Source organism: Cupressus sempervirens, chromosome 2, assembly GCF_028749045.1.
Source record: "Cupressus sempervirens isolate cs-2001-9-10 chromosome 2, ASM2874904v1, whole genome shotgun sequence".
NCBI classification, from domain to species: domain Eukaryota; kingdom Viridiplantae; phylum Streptophyta; class Pinopsida; order Cupressales; family Cupressaceae; genus Cupressus; species Cupressus sempervirens.
This window is the reverse complement of record NC_143119.1, coordinates 737,756,273-737,777,256: the sequence shown is the minus strand read 5'-3', so window position 1 is coordinate 737,777,256 and position 20,984 is coordinate 737,756,273. Positions and strand designations below refer to the sequence as shown.

Below are 20,984 nucleotides of genomic sequence, written 5' to 3'. Positions count from 1 at the left end.
CATGGCTTTGGGGTAGCAAGGTTGAAATGCTTGCCACTGTTGCAATTTTCAGAATAGTGATGTGCTTAGTTGGAGCAGGACTAGTTTAGTGAAATGTTATTGTTAGGAATACAATGAAAATGACTTTTATGGGCGTGAAGCAACATATTTTTTCGGTAGCTAATTATTGGTGTAATTGCTAGAGGCTGAATTATCTCTACATATCGTTTACTTGCGATGTTTTTTCTTTGTCGACCTATTGTTTGGGATGACATCTAATGATTTGTATGCTATGGTTTGAAATGTCTGTACATATTTGTTTTGTTTAAACCTATGTTTTGGTTATCAACCTATGGTAATCTTTGGACTGCTGATGTACTTAGTTGGAGCAGGACTAATTTGGTGGAGTGTTAATTGAGGTTGCAAAGGTTATTGCTAGGAAGGAATACTAAGTAAATAGTTTCTATGGTTGTGAATCAAGGGATCCTTATGAAAGCTAATTATTGGTGTAACTGCTAGATGTTGAAAGCTAATTAAAGCTATATTTTGTCATCAACCTAGGATTTTGAATGAAATATAATGCTGGATAAATCTATTTTATTATTATTTAATTAAAACACTTTTGTGGGATTAGGAATCAATTTGCTGGACTTCATTGTGGTTTCTGTTTAGATCTTATGACCTTTATGTTACTTGCTACCTCCCTTCCGACAGTTAACCAAATGGTAACTATCATGTACAAAACTCAGACAGCATAGAGAACTGAAAGAAATATACATTTACCATATTAGATATAAGTGATTAGGGCATTGTAGGAAAAGCATTTGTACCAAAAATTTCAGCATTATGTCTACTAAAAGTTTTATTATTGCAGGTATTAAATGCTTGTGTTCCTTGGAAAGAATGGAAAGGAGCTTTTTGGGTGTTGCAACAGATGAGACAAAGTGGATTAAGACCTTCATGTGTGACATATGGGCTTGCAATTGAGGTGCCAAGTGCAAATTAAAATTGTATTCATTTTGTTTCCTTTTTGTTTATTTGAAAAGCTAAACGTTAAATTAAAATTAAAAGTTGAGTTAAAAATATCATTTGCATGATACATCATGGCTGAAATCTCCATTAACAGAAACAAACTATTAAGGCTACTTGACAGTTTTAATAATTAAACTATGATTTATCATGGCACCAGGGACACTTCAATATTCTACTTTTGGTATTTACAACGGTAATATACATATAGCCTTATTCTTTTATAAAATTTTACAAATTTTACAAAGGCAGTAATTTGATTAACATGTGATATGACCATGATGAGGCATCTGATGCTGTACCAAATTTTGGAAATAAGTCATAGCAGGCATTAAACAGGCTTGTGAAGTATTGCATTGGTGACATGAGATTGGGTACTTTATGCATTCCATTACATTTTCTCCAAGGAGAATTGCCATCATTGAACTATTGGTGGACTGAACCCCTCATTTGACAGCCCTCTGAGCCAAGGGCTATGACCTGCCTGTTCACGGATGCCCTCGATTCTTTATTATAATGTCTTTCAGTAGGCGCTATATGTAGGACAGGATAAATGGATTCAAAAGTGTGTTAATGCTGTCCAATCGCTATGCTAATGTGCTCCATACAGAGATATTCAGTGCATATTCTGGTTTCTGAACAGAACAGAGTCCAGTGATGAAACCATCAATAAAAGTGGCGTGCATACCTTTTTCCTTGCTGTTTTTGTTGAATTTCTTGAGAATGTATGATTTTTCAGATGCAGCTCTGAAGAGTTTTGATCACAGTTGGATTTTATTCGTTAACAGAGCTATAACTAAGTAATGTCCCCTATCCAGATCAACAGATGTTTTCCCCAACAACACATGAGTAGCTATTGACAAAACATTGTTTTCAACCCTTTTAACTTTAGTTAGATTTTATTTGTTAACAGAGCTATAACTAAGTAATGTCCCCTATCCAGATCAACAGATGTTTTCCCCAACAACACATGAGTAGCTATTGACAAAACATTGTTTTCAACCCTTTTAACTTTACATAATTATTTCAAGGGAAGTGAGTAGAATATGTAGTTTGGAACAAAAATACAATTTACTCATTGCTGGTGACATATTATTGCCAGTACTTCTCACTGCTGAAAACGGTGATATCACTATGCTTGAAACCAATGAATTGTGAACCCGGATTCAATACATTCATACTTATCTGAAATATACCAAACCAATACAGCAGACAAGAAAATGGGTAATCTGATTTAATCCTTTGCTGGAAGGGAGAACCAACTGATTTGCTTTAACAAATAAACTTTCCTGCAATATGATGAGACTACTATGCAACCATGTGAATGCAAAACAGAGGTCAGGAGATCACAGTACTCTCCAATACCTTGATCATCAGTATTTAATTACTGAGTTTCATTTCATTCTAGGTGTTTAACAGCAGTATACGGCCATGATTAATACTGGTCTGAAAATACAAATAACAGTAGCAATAATCCTAACGTGACTGAGGATAGCCTACCTCTCATGCGATTCCGGCTGGGATGGGGTCTCACCTGCTAACCCAGTTCGTTTGTACTCATGAGGGCCTGCGATAGAACCCCCTGGTGCTCTGTCTAGGGTATCGGTGCAACTTGGGTCTGCACTCCAACACCGACTGCTAACTGTCTAAGCTACCATGAGAAGAGTGATTTCCTCCTCTCTTCTCTATGGTATGAATATCTGATAATGTACTCCTCCAACACCCCGTAGTTATCCGACTGTTGACTGTCTAACTGTATATGACCAATGCCGTCCTTCCTATTGTGACAATATAAATGACAACTTCCAGCCCTCACCTGCCGACTCACATAGTGGCCTTCATTTAATCTCCAGAATACTCCATCCTTGTATAAGCTCAATGGAACACTTGCAGATGGGTAATGTTAAACAATTACTTGATCACTTGCTCCAACTCCATGTTAGAGCTATGGATGAAACTTCAACAAGAGGCTGGGGCTACGTCCAACTACTCTTTTTTCGAGGGGTTTTGTCGTCAAGACCAACCAGTCACATAAAACAACATTTTGTATTTCTTGAACAATATCAAATTTCATGGTGTGAATCCGAATGTAGCTCTTTGCTTTTATAACCTCGATATGAGGGGAAATACCCACAACTAGGCAATGTGGGATAAAAGCCATTTTCATCTTTTAGTCACTTAAGTTACTTCTGTTATAAAATGACTTTAAGTCATAAAGTAACTTTATAAATCAACTTTATAAAATAAAGTGACTTAACTATAGGAAGCACCACAACTTAAATATCTACTCAATGAAACCAAATAGAATCCTGTGACTGGCTGGCATCCTCAAAGTAAATGTCGTTAGCCTATCCAGATAGAAAACCTATTGCGGAGAAGGGGACATTTACAGTCCTCCCTTCTTGGGATTGCTTGCCCTCAAGCAATCTTAGTGTCGGATGCTGCAGGGTTGATTTGCCCTCCCAAGTGGCATCGTCATTTGGAAAATCTTTCCAGTGAACTAAATAGTCCCTGATAGATATGTTATGCAGCTTCCTCTCCCTAATCTCAATCACCTTGGTTGGAACCAAAACTAGTTTCCCCTGATCACCAAGTGGGGGAAATCCAATGAAAGGTACTACATGCTGACCAATCACCTTCTTGAGGCAAGATACGTGAAACACATTATGGATTCTACTGTCATCTGGCAAGTCCAGCTCATAAGCAACCTCTCCCATCCTCTTGGTAATGTGATAGGGACCATAAAATCTAGGCCGAAGCTTCTCAGATCCACTTTTCTTCAAGGAACTCTGCCTTTAAGGTTGGAGACGAAGGTAAACCATGTCACCCAACTCAAAACTGTGCTCTGTTCGATGGCAATCAACGTAAATCTTCTGCTGATTCTGAGCCTGTATGATATTCTCCCAAAGAGACCAGAGTCTTGCTGATCTTGTATCCAATCTCTAGCTAATGGTGCTCTGCTATCCTGTAAGGCCAGATCTGTGAATGATAGAGGTTCACTACTGATGCAGGAGCATCCAGAGGTATAAGGGCAATCTTGTGTCACCCAAAAAAATGTACTTAGACTTAGTTTCTGTTTCATGGGTTTTCATTTTTGGACACCCATTTGGGTCAAATAAAGGTTCCAACTCTCACAGTTCAACTATCAGTGTGCTAGAAAATCCCGAAAAAATAGGAGCATGCAATTTGGCCATCATTTTGGTGACCTAGAAGGTGTGAATTGGCCAGATGAATGTAATTGTGATTTAGAGCATTCCAGAAAAAGAATCAGGTCAAAAGGCCCCACAGTTTGAAAGTTATTGCAATTTTTCGGGTTTTGGAGACCTCCTAAGAATGCTTCAAAGTCAGGTTAGGGGCATTAAATGACCTCGAAAAGGGCCGAAAAATGGGGGACGAGCGAAGCTTGTCCACAGGGCTATAGAGCGCTTCGAGAGCTTTCCAAAAATGTAAACGGTTCGTCAATCGGAGCTACGGTTCAAAAGTTATGCCTCCCGGAAGTTCGGTTACCGTTTCTGGATTCTTCTAGATTTGCACCGACTTTTAACGCAGCTTCTGGAACCTTCTATTTGGTTGGTGGATGCCTACTAGCACTTTCTAGAATGTACTCCTAGTCCTTAACCCTCCGGGGTCTATTTAAGGAGATTTCTGGCATTGTAAAAGGCAGTTCGGAATGGAGTTTGAGAGGAGGGACTGAAAGGAGAAATTATCTCCAGATTTATGCTATTGTAAGCCCTTAGGGCATGTTTTGAAGTTTATTTTCCTATACTATTTGTACTAGCTTATTTTCTCAGTTAATATAATTTTCCCCTTTTCTGTTGTGTCTATTTGGTTCTTGGGTCTTGTTCCCATCAACTACCATAAAGGGCCTACTTGGTGTCATTTGGATGGACATATGGTAGGAGGAGTTGTAGCGGTACTCCCCTAAATTTAATCATTTAACCCAAGTTCTTTGTTGCCCCACTGCATAGTTCCATAGATAACCCTCTGCCCACTTGTTTACTATCTTAGTTTGCTCATCTGTTTGTGTGTGGTAACTTGTACTAGTTGTCAACTTCGTACCTGCCAATCTGAATAATTCTTGCCAAAAAGTGCTGAGAAATCTGCTATTTCTATCGCTTACTATGGTCCAAGGTAGACCATGTAGACGAAAAACCTTTCAAAAAAATATCTCGGCTACTTGAGAGGCTGACCTATAAGCTGCTATAGCGTAGAAATGAGCAAATTTCGTCAATCTGTCCACAACCACAAAATTCGAATCTTTGTTCTGCACTCTCGGCAATCCTGTAATGAAATCCATAGAGATACTCTCCCATTTCTGTGCTGGAATAGGGAGAGGCTGTAATAATCCCGTTGGACAAAAGGAAAACACTTCCCCAGTTATGTCCTATCTGTCTCCTAGCATCAAAACACGGGCTCAACCACTTTTGTAACATTCTTAGGTATCCTATCATATTTAGAACAGAGTGCACAAAGTCATTATAAAAAGAAATAGCATTAGAATGTGGGTGGAATCTTTGCCATACCCTTGTCCATCTTTGTATATGTAGTTTTTCTCCCCACTCTTTTGTACACTTGAAATGTCCCTTTCTCTGATTTTGTATGATATTTCATGCCTCTAATCAGATTTTCAAGATCAAACAACTAATATCACAAAGATCCACCAAATTTCTCAAGAAATCCCAAATCGGGTATGCCAGAAATAGTGCCAAAAGCTTAACAGCTTCACCTATTATTAATAAATCTGAAAGTGGACATTTTTACAGAAATTTGAGCAGCATAACAGCCTATAAAATGAAATTTTCAGATCTGTATAACTGCACACAATAGCTCCCAAACGGAGGACAAAAACAATGCTCATCGGGCTCCCGAAAACAGCATAGAATAGCCCGGAATCACCACAAAAACTTAATAATCTATCACAGAAGTATAATCATATCCAAATACATATATTTAGCTCTATTTTAATATTTAAAAGTATGATATATAGCAGCAACCCAAACTGATATGAAATACTCAACTGGAAACACCAAACTCTTACAAAATATACACCCGAAAACTCACAAATCTGCACTGTTCAGCACAAAGGCAAACTCTGCATGAGCATGCACATGGAATGGCTTCAAACTCCCGTCCTTAGCCTTCTTGGAAACTTGCAAACTCCCGTTGTTGGGTCTCCCTGGAAACCTGCAAACTCCCGTTCTTGGGTCTCCTTCTCCACAGGTTTGGCAGCCTCTGAAGAATAACAAAGAAATGAGCAAAAATCAAGTTCTCAAATCAGCCCAAAATGCCTCCAAACCCTTTAAAAGAGGTCATAACCCTAACTCACGTCCAAGAGGGGTTAATAAAACATATTTTAATAATAATTTTCATTTATTAGTCCATTCATTTCCAAAGATTATCCCCTTTTGCTGAAACTTCACCTTTTTGGGCCTGCCTGCCTTAGCAAAGATTATTATTTTTAATTATTTGAAAAGGGGACATGACAACACTGAACAAAGCTCTGATCAAAGAATTGCATATTTCTGAACAGAATCAGGTCCATGATCAAGGAGTAATGATGGAATTTGAAATTCTCCATTCTCCCCTCCCGTGCAGCAACAATCTTGTCATGGATTTTGTTGATGATGTATGAGACAAAGTCATACCCCACATTTGTGTTTGGGTCCTAAATATTCAAAGCCATGACATAATGCCTACCAAGAGCATTTACAGTTCCATCTGAACCTAGGGCTTTGTTCAGACCAAAAGTAGTGTTCTGCATATACCTTTGAAAGAATTCGAGAGTCATGAGGTCTTCCACCTCCTTCTTCTTTGGAATTTCTCCTTTCTCTTTTCTTGACATAGGGATGTGCCTTGTCTTTGTTGTACCTATGTAGAAGCTCTTTTGATTTTTTAAATTTTCATTCAATTTATCCATGTCAATTGGTAAAGACATTGGACCTCCCAAATCAAAGGCTTCTATGAATGGCTCCTTATCTAGTGCCAAGAATATGCTTCTATTTTTCCTATGTAAGGACTTGTTGACTAGATTGTAAGACTATCAATGCATTAACTAGGTCAACATCCACAAAGATCTTAGGCATGATAAATTTTCCCAATTTTCTGGTCCATGGGTTACATATTGGAACCTTCTTTGTCCGTTTTTTATAGAAAAACTAGAATAATTCACTCCCGTTCCTATCAAGAACCTCTGCATCTTTGCAAAATACGTATGTAATAACCCCAATAGGTTATAACTTCTTCAAACACCAAAAATCTTTATATTTCAGTTGTTTGACATTTCTTCAAACACTTTGCAAGCAAGCTCTGATACCACTGTAATAACCCCAATGGGTTATAATTTCTTCAAACACCAAAAATCTTTATACTTCAGTTGTTTGACATTTCGTCAAACACTTTGCAAGCAAGCTCTGATACCACTGTAATAACCCTCCTCAAATCTGCTCTCAAAGATGCTAATTGAAGGCTCAAAGAATTTTGTCAAACAATTCACATGCAAGAGACATATGACTGATATAGTATTTCAGCTTGCTTTAAATGACTTATTTTCAATTTGCATCAATGAGAAACTTGTGCTAGAAGACTCAAAATGGACTACACAATGACCTAACATGAGTGTGCTCCTAATTTTGACAATATTCAGTGCATATATTACGATCTAAGCATGAGAAAAGAACACCTACAGCCAACCGGCATTTTTGCAAACAGTTGGTATGCAAATTATCTAGCTGATAAATAATGAGATTGAATTGCTTAAATGACACCAGCAACTATTATCTTTTTGATTGCAATCAAATTTCTAATACAATGCTCATGAAATATGGCCAAGACTTTGGCATTTACATGGATTACAAAATGACAATGCTGGTATAATGCACACTTACAGCTGAAACTTATAATACCCTAAAAAAAACAATACTAACAAAGGAACCTGGTTGTAGATGGCTGTAATAATTTTCCTTAAATGTTGCCCCTTTTGCTTTACTTTTTCGAATTGCTTTTTCGGCCTGCTTTTACGATTCTGCTTTTTCCGCTTGCTTTTTTGATTCTGCTTTTTCCGCTTGCTTTTTCGATTCCGCTTTTTCCGCCTGCTTTTTCGGTTCCGCTTTTTCGGACTGCTTTTTCGTTTCTACTTTTTCGGATTGCTACCCTGTTGAATCTCAAGACCATATCTTTTAATGGCGTCAAGATTTTCAGCTTGAAGGGATTTCGTCCTTCAAACTATTGAGACATAACCTCCAGAAAATTCTCCAATTTCTTTGATATTTCCAACCATGCTTAAAAAAAGCTCTTCCATTTCTTTTATAGTGTTCTCACAAGAGCTTCATCTTTCGTTTTCTCAATGTGGGATAAAACATAACTCCCTTTATGTAACTTATGTCTCCAATGTGTTATAAAATAAAGGGGACTCTTTTAATTTAAATATTTCTCACAAACTATAGTCTATGCATTAATAAAGTTAAATATTTAAATTTAACTTTATAAAATAGCTTTATCAATGCATAACAAATCTTATCAATGATAAACAAGTCTTCTTGTCGATTTTAAACAATTACCATCGACATACCATTGCCACTGGATGCCTGCCCATGTCCAAGATGACTTACTATAAATAGTAAGCATGCCCAAAGTTGCCTCAAAACCCCTCAGAAAGACCTGCAACTGAAACTATCTAGGCCAAATGGCCTCTAAGCCCCTTTAATGTCCTGGTTAGCCTACGGGACCGTGGGGAAATAGGCTAACGACAACATCATGCTATGAATGCTAAAAAGGGGACATTACAACGTAGGGATCTTTGAACACATGATCATTGGTAGATTGTGCATTGGAAGAACTAGGTAGAATTTGCATCTACGAATGGGCTAGGGCTTTTTGTTTTTGAAGTAGACTCTTCAATTTGTGGCTGTGCAATTAGTTCTCCTTCCTTCTGTGCCATTGCTTTCAAATTATCTCAACATTTCTGAATGCAATATGTTGGAAATTCACTCGGCAACTCAGAAATCACTCTAGCACTTTAATTCTTTGTGACTGGTAATGAAAATACTTGTTCTTAGAATTTATCTAACTGTTTCTGCAAAAGGGAGTGTTGAATTAATGGCATTAAACTGGCATGCTTGAGATCCTATTAGTCCTTGAAAAGCTGGTGATGTTCTCACTTTTTCACTATTTGTACCTCCAACTCATATTTCTTTTTCCAGCTTAGACATGGGCTTTTAAAACTGTTTTATTATTTTAAAACTAGAGTTTGGAAGTAGCGATTCCCTTTTATCTCTTCTTTGAAGTGGTTTACCATTCTTCTTTACTTCTGGCTGTGACCATGCGAAATGGGCTATCTTTAATTGTTTCACGGCTTCGTAACCCTACTTCCTTGTTGACCGCATGAGCTTGTGAAACAATGATCTCTTTATTCAAGTCTTAATCGCTTTATTGAAGTTGTTTGTTCTTACACTTTATTTACCACAGCGAAGTAGCAAAACATATAAGACTTGACTATCTTTGCAATTTCGCAACTTATTAACTGTTTACTTCATTAACTGTGGTGTCATTAAGTGCGGTGATCCAGGGAAATGGCTACAAGGCAACTCATCGCAGCATCGCTGCTTTGGAAACTAATCACATCTTAATACTTGCGAAGGCGCGAAACTTCTCATCGCAACATCATTGCTCACAGTTTTCATTATCTCTTTAACATGCGAAGTGGCAAAATCCTTTACACTGACCTTTTTGCGACTTCTTCGCGGTTTAGGTCTTAACATTTCTTTTACTTGCAATCCTGCGATGACTCAAACATTAACCTTGTCGCCTCTTCGCATCCGCCAGATATATGGTCCCTTTAAATCGTGCAAAGTTGCGTTGACTATTTTAATTGGCTTGTATTTTGCTTCACAGATTCGCAACCAAAGAACTTAACTGCAAGTCAAGCTTTGCGATGGTACGATAGCTATTTCATTGACTGTTAAATTAGCTTCACAGTTTCGCAACTTGAAACTCTAACTCATGACTAAACCCTTCGAAGCTGCGACTATGAGCTTTTGCCACTTCGCTACCTTGACCTCAAGTCAAGTTTAACCACATGCGAAGATGCGATAGCTTTTAAACTTTAATTGCCCTTATTACTTTTCGCACTTTCATGACTTTGAAAAATCTTATCTGCTTTGTCACCTGTGATGCTGCGGTAATCACCCTGAAGTTAACCATTACCTTCCTCAAAACTTGACATTGTAACTCATGATGAGACCTCATGACTATATATCGTTGCTTCACATCCTTAACCATAGATCATTGTTAATTGCATGCGATGAAGCAATAACCCTGAGCCTAACTGTTGATGTTACCTTTCGCCACTTCACAACTGCAAAATTTAAATTTTAACTTACCTCTTAACACTGCGAAATTGTGATTATGAGCTTTTCGCTGCTTTGCCACCTTAACCATAGGTTAACTTTAACTTCTTGTGAAGCTGTGATAGCCTTCGCATCATTGCAACTTGAAATGTCTGAGGCTTAATTCAAGTCGCAACCTTGCGATTTGTAGTTTATCACCTCTTAGCAACCCAAACTTAAAAGGTTAACCTTAACAGCTGCGCTGTTGCGTTGGCCTTTATCTTGAGTGCTTTGCATCTTCGCATCCTTGAAAACAGTTAGTGATCACAAAGGAGCAATGTTGCGATTGATACAATATCAAAACATCGCATGTTAAAGAACTCGAGACATGACTTAATTATATGACAAACGGTCAAATGACTTGGGGATATAAAAGAAAACATCGCATAAGCAAGGTTTTTCACGTTTCCCTATTTATATTTGCATGTCAGTTTACGAACAATTCAACATGTTGTCCTGCATTTTGTCATCACAAAATGTAGGTAACAATATGAAACTTTTTCAAATTAGTTTCACATTTCTCTAAGTTTAGTTCATTATATAATTGGTTAGTATTGATCAACCAATCGATACCAATTGATATAATGAATCCTTTAACTAAAGGCTTTCGTTAAGTCTTTTTCGTTTTGCTTTCTGTCGAGCCTTTGCTTGATTTTTGAGGCCTTCATTATTTTTTTATTTGCTTTTGAGTTTGTGTTTGTTGGATTTTAGTCCTTTGGTTATGCTCATGTCATGGCTTTCAGTTTTCCCTTCGATTTGATCTAACCTGGAGCTCAATTGGAGTTGTCAATCAAAATTATGGTCGTTTTAGTGCTCCAAAAGTGGACCTTTTTGATGCAACAACACAAATTAAAAATATGATGTTATATTTCTAGTTTGACTTTCACTTTTTTTTATGTCTTTAAGTTACTTTATTTTTAAATTTTTAAGTGACTATAGTGCACTTTATGTTATAATTTTAAGTTGAGTTACTTTTTAATTTTTCACTTAAAGTGACTATATAAATGTATACTTTTAGTTTAATTTTTGATTTTTAAATCAAATGCTCATTTAAATGTTACTTGTTAAATGATATTTATGTATTGTATTTCTAATATGATATATTAATATTGTTTGTCTCATTTAGTAACATTTCTATGAAATTAAATTGAATAATTGGTTTTAAGTTATTAAAAGTTGACCTTTTATATGCAATTACATGTAAAATCCATCAAAAGTGGATACTTTACATGTCCTTGCATATAAAGTTCAACTTGTTATCAAAAGTGGACCTTTTTGACGTCATTACATCAAAAGGTTAGCATGTAAGTGGACCTTTTTGATATAATTGCATCAAAAGTAAAGTTTTCATGTCTTTGCATATAAAAAGTGAGATGTAACTTAAACTGTGTAATAGTACCCAAAAGGTGCGATTTTAATGACTCTCACATTTTAAAATATGTAATAGCACCCAAAAGATCCAATTTTGATGACTTACACATTTTAAAACATGCAATTGACCCAAAAAGGTCCAATTTCGAAGGACATGTCTTTCCCCTCCAAGAACCTAATTTTGGAGATTGTGAGAGATTTACTTGATGGTTTTGCATGAGATTTTCTCCACTAGGGTTGTTTTTGCTTGGCAATGGATTTTGTAACTTAAAAATGGATTTATCTTGCTAAAAAATGTTTTTCCAAACTTCCTCCAAGCGCATGTTTTGTGATGTCCCCACTTTAGCAGTTGTCCAGTTGTGTGACCGTTTGCCTTTTATTTTATTTTATTTATCCCACATTGCTTGTGAAAAGTGGTCGACCCTATGAAGTAGAAATAAAAGGAGAGCTTGTGGCTATTGTTAGGCAGGTTGAATATGAGAAGAAATTGGATGCATGAGTTATGGATCTGTTTTTGGCATTAGAGGACATCTATCCTCTCTTGTGACATTCTAGACGTCATTCCCTTGGGGTTTGGCCTTTGGAATTCATTGCTATTAGCTTCATTAATGGGCAGCTTGGGCGGATTTCCAGCTATAGGTGGATTGGGTGTTTGCTCATACCATTCTCATTCCTTGTCCGATACTTAAGCCATTGTGGAGGAATGTTTTTATGAGGATCTTGGACTGATTGAAGGCAGTTTTCTACTATACCAGCACTGTAGCATGACACTATTCATATTGCTATAGCAGCAAGTTGGGAAATCACGACTGGAATAACATGTTATAATGCTGGAGTAATTAGTGAGTTGGAAAGTTTGCTATGTATTTGATTTTATTAGCTTGAAAACTAACATTTTTTCAATAGTAGTTCAATCTTTAGTTTTGCATAAATTCCTTCTTGTTCATGTTATGTGGTTTTAACTCTATGCAAAGACATTAAAATCACTATCAGCAGTTGGTTCGGTTTTTGGGCATTTCTGGGGTGCTCATTATAGAAGTATTAGAGCTATAAGTCTTGCCATCCTGTGAAGGTCTTATAGGGAATTTGGAACAGTTGGAGAGAGGAAAGAGTGTTTGACAAAATGTCAAAACACTAAAATCGGAAATTAAAAAGGCTAAGCATTTATGTTTGAGCATGCGATAGGGGCTTTATAATTTGCGCAATACCAAGGCAAGACAAAGTAGGAGTTCAGATTTGTAGAGCGAACAGTCTAGTTCATCCGTGTAGAGGGACATACAATCTAGTCATATAGACACAGAGGAGATATTCTTTGAACAAGACAACTGGGTGAGTGAGATGATAGGAATATAGGATTAGGTGGAGACAGGAATACCTGTCCAGATCAGGAGGAGGTAATCTTCAGACGGTTATTGGGTACGTTAGAGGAGGGGCAGTGTATGCAACAAGAGTAGAATAGGCGAATGGATATGATGATGTAGCGTATGGCTAGATAGGTGGGCGTCAATATTAATCTAGGTGATGCCAACAATGGAAATGATAACAATGGGGGAAACAATAACAATAAGGGCAATGATAATAATGGAGGCTGAGGCAACAACGGTCTTGAGAATAACATTAATGGTAATAATGGGCATGGCAACAATGGGAATGAGGCCGATAACTTTAGACATGTTGCACGCCTGGCTCGAACAACGAGCTCGAGATCTCTTCTACCCACCTTTCCATCCAGAGAGCCGGTTCAACCAGTAAATGAATCGCAGATTACCGAGTTATAGGACTAGTTCAGGAGGGATTGGGAGGTTAGTGGATTGGAGTTTCAGGCGGATATTTCCCTCAGAGATTATATGGACTTGAGGATGAGATGCATGCCCAGATCAGGAGGGAGAAATCAAAACTTTGAGCTGAGAAAGAAAGTTGGGAAACTTTCTTTACCTTATTATGATGCTTCAAGGAAGATGATTGCACGAGCTTGGGTGCAGAAGTTAGATACATACTTCCAGCTGAATCCTATGCTTGAGGAGGCTATCAAGTATGTGGCTATTCATTTGGATGGTCCAGCGCATGAGTGGTGGCACCATGGCATGGTAACCCTGGGACATAATTAGATCGCATCTTACAAGTTCAGTGAGAGACTCATAGAGAGATTTGATACCAAAGATCCTGAGCTATAGTTTACAGAGTTGGCACAACTCAAGCAGTGGGGATTAGTTGAGACGTATATTAGTGAATTTCAGAGGTTAGCTGTGTTGGTCACAAATATTTCAGAGAGGAGGTTAGTAGTGTTGTTTACGGATGGACTCTCAGATCCCTTGAGGGGTTGGGTCAAGGGGCATGACCTAGCTACATTATAGGAGGCCACTAAAAAGGCTTGTGATTTAGCACCTTCTTTTAGGAGCAGATTTCAGCATAGGGATTCATATATGAAGAAGGACAAGGAGAAGGACAAAATTTTTTTTCACAAGAATGCTCAGCCAAAAAGGGATATTAAGTTGGATAATGACACCCTGAATGAGTTAAGGAGGAAGAAGCTATGTTTTCATTGTAGAGAGTCTTGGGACTTATCTCCTAAGTGTCCTTTCAAGGCTAAGGCAAATCAAATGGAGTATTTCTTAGCAGAGGAGTCACAGTCAGAAAGGGAGGATCAACACTTTGATTTAGACGAGGATAACACTACAAAGGAGAGCAACATTCTTGAGGATGAGAAGTCATTGGCATGATTAATGGGGGCTCATAAGGCAATCATATTTAAGGTTAGGGGTACTATCCAGGGGTAGAAAGTGATCTCACTCATTGACATTGGGCTACACATAATTTCATAGATGCACAATTGGTAGCCAAGAGAGGTTTATAGATCTTTTCTTTAGAGAGATATTTAGGTTACATGGGCTACCTAGTTTCATTCTCAGTGATCGGGATAGTAAATTTATGAGTGTTTTTTGGCAAGAATTGTTTGGGTTGTGTGGTATAGATCTTACACCTAGCACTAGTTATTATTCGCAGATAGATGGGTAGACCGAGATTGTGAATAAATGGGTGGAAGGATATTTGAGGAACTATGTGACTGCACAATAGAGAGCTTGGGTCAAATGGCTACATATTGGAGAGTACTGTTATAACACCACTTATCATATGTCCATCAAGATGACTCCATTCATGACACTGTATGGTTATGAAGCACCTAGCTTCATGGATCTAGTTTTGGGGGATAGTAGAGTGCCCAAAGCGAAAGACTTCTTGTAGGATAGTCAGGATATTTTGAGGGTGCTCAAGGAGAATATACAAGCCCAAAATCAGCAGAAATTGTATGCTGACCACCACCGGATGGAGTGCAGCTTTGAGGTTGCGGATATGTTTTATTTGAGGCTACAACCATATAGACACTCATCACTTAAGAAGAGTGGAGCAGAGAAGTTGAAGCCTAGGTTTTATGGTCTCTACAGAGTGATTCCCAGGGTGGTAAGGTTACCTATGAGATTGAGCTTCTAGAAGGCAGTCAGGTGCATAATGTGTTTCATGTGTTGAGGCTCAAGAAAGCCATTGGTCAGAGAGTTGTGCCTTTTGCAGAATTGCCACCATTGAATGAGGGAAAGCTCTTATTGTTTTTTGAGGCTATTGTAGATACCAGTGAAAGGACTTTGTGGAACAGGGTGATTAAAGAATATTTAGTCAGATGGAGAGACCTGCCAGAGGAAGATGCTACTTGGGAGAGTGAGCAGGTGTTACAGCAAACAGGATTGAGGTTGCTTGAGGACAAGCAATTTCAAGGGGGGCGGACTGTAATGTCCCCACTTTAGTAGTTGTCCAGTTGTGTGACTATTAGCCTTTTATTTTATTTTATTTTATTTATCTCACATTGCTTGTGAAAAGTGGTCGACCCTATGAAGTAGAAATAAAAGGAAAGCTTGTGGCTATTGTTAGGCAGGTTGAATATGAGAAGAAATTGGATTCGTGAGTTATGGATCTGTTCTTGGCATTAGAGGACGTCTATCCTCTCTTGTGACATTCTAGACATCATTCCCTTGGGGTTTGGCCTTTGGAATTCATTGCTATTAGATTCATTAACAGGCAGCTTGGGTGCATTTCCAACTATAGGTGGATTGGGTGTTTGCTCATACCATTCTCATTTCTTGTCCGATACTTATGCCATTGTGGAGGAATGTTTTTATGAGGGTCTTGGACTGATTGAAGGCAAATTTTTACTGTACCAGCACTGTAGCACGACACTATTCATATTACTGTAGCAACAAGTTGGAAATCATGACTGGAATAACATGTTATAATGCTGTAGTAATTAGTGAGTTGGAAAGTTTGTTATGTATTTGATTTTATTAGTTTGAAAACTAATATCATTTCAATAGTAGTTCAATCTTCAGTTTTGCATAAATTCCTTCTTGATCATGTTATGTGGTCTCAAATCTATGCAAAGACATTAAAATCACTATCAGCAGTTGGTTTGGTTTTGGGCATTTGTAGGGTGCCCATTGCACATTTTTGGAAAAATCTTCAAAAAACACCATTTCTGGCTCTTGCTTTTGCCCATAGAGGAATTGATTTGGCGTTTTAAGTGTTTGTCATTGCATTGTGATACACATATTCAACTTTAGAAGCCAAAACATTTTTGTTTCATGTCTTTCTTTGAATCACGTTTTTGCTAAAAAGCCCAGAAAAATTGAGGTTTTTATCCATTTTTTTGCATTTGGATCCATGTATATCCATTTGGGAAAGTCTTTTTTGCATTCACAAGTCAAAAATGACTCAAAAATATGCATGTTTTGGCCACTTTTTGCAAAAATGGCTCAGATTTTTGCATTGAAAAGTCATGTTTTTGTTCACAAAACTCAAAAAATGGCATTTCTAGTCCACACCTTCAATCAAGAGGGGTTGTTTTGTAGTTTTAAATGCATGAGATTGTCTTTGGAGACTATGTATTTTGCACTTCCATGTCAAATTCGACCCTTCATTGCTCGTTAATATTTGTTGAATACAAGTATAGAAAAAGTCAAAAGTTGTTTGAAAATTTAGATTTGAGGAAGAATTGGTCTTCAAGTCCATAAAACTTGCTATGTTGGCTCATAACCTCCAAGTAAGTGGACATTTTTAAACTTGCTCATCATTTCATGCTTATCTTGCTATTTTCATGCATATTATTGCTTGATGATTGCCACTTCTTGAAATCTATGCCATTAAAAGTGCATTTTTCTTTTTAAAAATGAAAAATTTGTTTATTTTCATGTTTTGGTTCTTCCCCAAGTTCCAGTTTCGAATTTGTGTGTTGAAGTGCTTTGCATCTTGGCATGTTTGAGTCACCTTCCAAAGGTACATTTTTCTTTTGTATCACGTTCCATTTCCATTTTTCATCATCACGTTCTATTTCCATTTTTCATGTCACATTGCTTTGCATCTCATCCGTCAAATGCGATTACATGTTTTCCATCTCATTCACCATCCGCACATGCATGTAATCCCATTTTCTGCTTCCATTTTCACTCATCTCACTTTCTGCATTCACTCGTATGACACGATTACACGAAATGCCTTACGTGTAATTGCATCTCAAAACCCCATTTTTTACTTAAAGTCACTTTTTGAAAAGTCAAAAAGATGTTATTTTCATCTTCCATGTACTTTGACTTCACCTTTTCACTAAAGATGACTATAAAGTTCATTTTCCTTAAAGCTTCATTCCATTTTTGTCCTCCCATATGCACTCACGGCTCCATGATCAAATACATGCTTTTCCATTTTTTGCATCTTTCCATGTTTCACATCACTCATTACCCGCACTTACATGTAAAGCGCATTCTCCATTCGCATTTGCATTGCATCTCACTTTTTATCCCCCGTTGCATGTTACACTTACATGTAATCATTTTTCATGCAATAACGTTTTGAAAACCCTAAGTCACATTTTGGAAATCAGCAATATCCCTTTGCATGCATTCCCATGCGTTACACCACACATTTTCATTTCATTTCCATTCCCATCTTCCATTTTCCACCTTCATAATACTTCATTCCATATTCCATCTTCATTCCATATTCCATTTTCATTCACATTTCATCTTCATTCATTACATATGGATATGATTTCTCTTTTGAAATCATCTCATTGGAACTCTCAAGTTTCAAATCCGCATTTGAACCTTTGTTGTTGACCGAGAATAAACTTGTATGGTGATTTTCTTTAATGTGTTTATGTTTTGGGATTTTTGTGTTGCAGCGCAAGCGCAACAAATGCCCTCACCATCAAAATCCAAAGGCAAGATGAAATATCAATATAATAAAGAGTTGGCTTACGTAGCTCCCTTATCAGTCATATCTATTCTAGACAACGTGATGGACACAAAGATCGATCATGTGGACGTTGCTGTTTTTCTGCAGAGGGTAGAAACTCTTGTTGGTCACGAGATGAAGCGCATCAAAAGAAGTCACATTCACTTGTTTGCATTTCCTATGGCCGCCACGGAACTTGATTTTGTCCTTGGATGTGCAAGTCGCTTCAGCCCAAAATCTAAAACAATCAAGGATGCTGACGGCAAGGTTAACATTAGTCTTAATCCAAAGGTCATCGAACAAATTTTCAAGGTCCCACTTCATGCAAAGTGTGCAGATTTAACCAAAGAATCCTCTTTGGCAAGCTGGAATGAGAAAAAAGGTGATTATCAGAAATATGTTAACCAATATTGGTTAGACAATAAAAGGAACAAATTCTCAAGATGGCTAAAGACCGTTCATCGTTCTCATTTTAAACAGGAATAAAAAGATCTCATCATTCTACTTAGTAGAGTTTGCGGTCTTAAAAATTCTATTGATTTTGAGCCACGGATGTACAAGTTCATCCAAATAATGGAAAGCAAAGAACATATCTTTTGGGGAGAATTGATTAGCACTGTACTCTGCCAGCAGTTGCTTAACGCAGGGACCTCTGCGCCTTTTTATATGAACTCTTACCTCATCTACATTGCTGCTGCCATGGGGTCTTTCTTTGGTCTCTCAACAAAAGGAGATCGTCTTCAGATTTCTATTTAGGATTACTATGACTAGATCACTTTGGCTAATAGAAGTTTCATTTCAGAAGAGTCCTAAATGCTTTCTTTGGGCATTTTCAGTGTTTGTTCGATAAAGAGTTATCCATTAAGAGGGTATCTGATGTGGCTTGGGAAAAGGTAAGTCAATACGGTTGTATCTTTATCCAGTTTCCAACATTTACATACTTGAGAGTTGCATACTTTAAGTGAGAACTATATACCTTACCTAGGTATGCTACAGATCGAATCATACTGCTGGAGCTAGGTAGATAGCTCATAGACGTGCAGTGTGATCAACATACTATGCATAGGCCTGGGTTTGGTATTACTTCAGCCAAACCCTTGGTGATTGGTAATTATTCAATCATTTTTTGTGCCCAAAGCAAAGAATATGGAAGCAGAGTTGTAGTTGATCACCTTGAAGAAGTTCAAAGCCAGATTCTGCTTTGATTTTTGAAAATAAATTTTCAAATGAAAAGGGCATTCACACATGTTCATTGTATTGAGGATATTTGGATTGACATGAGAACAGATTTGGATATAACGAAGATGGACTACTGCAGATTAACTTTGCAACAGATAATTGATTTTGACATTATGGAGATTTCTTCGAATTTCCAAGTTGAAGATGATGGCAACATTCTTGATCCAGAGTTTCATTAGGTCGGTTTTGATAAAAGGTAACCTTTTCCTTTTTCAGTGGCAGTAGAAGGAGGGAACATCTATCCTAGATAGAATTCAATCTATTTTGGCAAACACCAACAAATGGCTGAAAATCTGATGAGGGCACAATCCAAGACAAAAACGAACACAACAAGAAAAGGGGAATATTATTATTAGAAATGAGATGCTATTACATTCAATACAACAAAAATAGACTCCACGACATATCCTATGGGCTTACAATGTTATCAGATTTTGGAGAAAATCCTTCTCACAATACTTTCTCCCAAACTCCACTAAAAACTGCCTTTACAATGCTAGAAATGTCCTTAAGTAAACCAAATTAGGTTTCAGGTTAGGAATACATTTTAGAATATGTCATATAACATCCACCTTCAAAACAAAAGGTTCTAGAAAACATGTTAGTAGTCGGTGTAAAATTAGAAGAATCTAGAAATGGTAGTCCAACTTCCGGGAGGCGTAACTTTTGATTCAGGACTCTGATTGATGAACCGTTTACATTTCTGGAAAGCTTTCCAAGCGCTTTTTAGCACTATGGACCAGCTTTTTTTGTCCCCCATTTTTTAGGCCTGTATGAGGCCGTTTAGTGCCTCAAATCTGACTTTGAAGTGCTCTTAGGAGGTCTCTAGGCAACTTAAAACTACAATAACTTTCAAACCGTAAAGCTTTTTGACCTGATTCTTTTTTTGGAGTGCTTTAAATTACAAGTATAATCATCCCTCCAACTTACACCCTCTAACCCATTATAATTATGGCTCAATTACAAAATAACCTATTTTCTACATTGGCATGTATCCCAGAGTGCTCAAAAACTCTAACCCAGAAAACCAATAGTGTAGCTATGAGAGTTGGAATCTTTATTTGACTCAAATGGGTATCAAGAAATGAAAACACTTTAAATAGAAACTAACAATAAACATATTTTTGGGTGATACAGGATTGCTCTTACAACATTGGATGCTCCTGCATCAAAATCAAAGGCCTAAAAAGAGTTAATCCTAAGTTGGGTTTGGATTGTGGAAGTTTTGGTTCTTCTGGAACGAAGTCACAGCTATAAATTACTGGAAAAGATGGTGCTTCCTCTTCTGATGCGGAGGGTTCCCTTAAATTCAAGTTAAAGGGTGGAAAGGGCTCTAAGTCATCTTAGATCTTTGAACCAGTTCAAGAAGCAGAGGAAGAATCAAAAAAAGGAATTGAAGACAGAATTAGATGAAGAAGTTGAGGATGAAGAAGGGGATTTCATGATTATATCTCCCTAAAGGCCTACACAAACTCATGTGCCATCCATGCACGAAGCACCTTTTCTGGATGAAGTAGATGATGATGTGGATTCATTCTCCATTATTTTCACGCCTTCCATTTCAGTTTCAAAAATCAATTCAATGACTTTTTCTATTTCTTCTGCCGCTCCTCTTGTCATGGAAAATGAACAATATGAGCATTTGGAAAATGTTTTCGAGGATTTTCCAACTTTTACAAGTGGTCAAGTTTTCCAACTTGATACATC

General features: G+C 37.4%; 1 protein-coding gene across 1 annotated transcript in view; it reads left to right on the top strand.

Moving 5' to 3' along the window:
- LOC149575494 (uncharacterized) overlaps positions 1-20,984 on the top strand; it is a 233,461-nt gene that overhangs the window by 95,512 nt on the left and 116,965 nt on the right. The window contains exon 5 of the mRNA XM_089815232.1: positions 854-967. Within this exon, the coding sequence (XP_089671358.1) occupies positions 854-967 (114 nt within the window). The remainder of the gene's footprint in view (positions 1-853; positions 968-20,984) is intronic.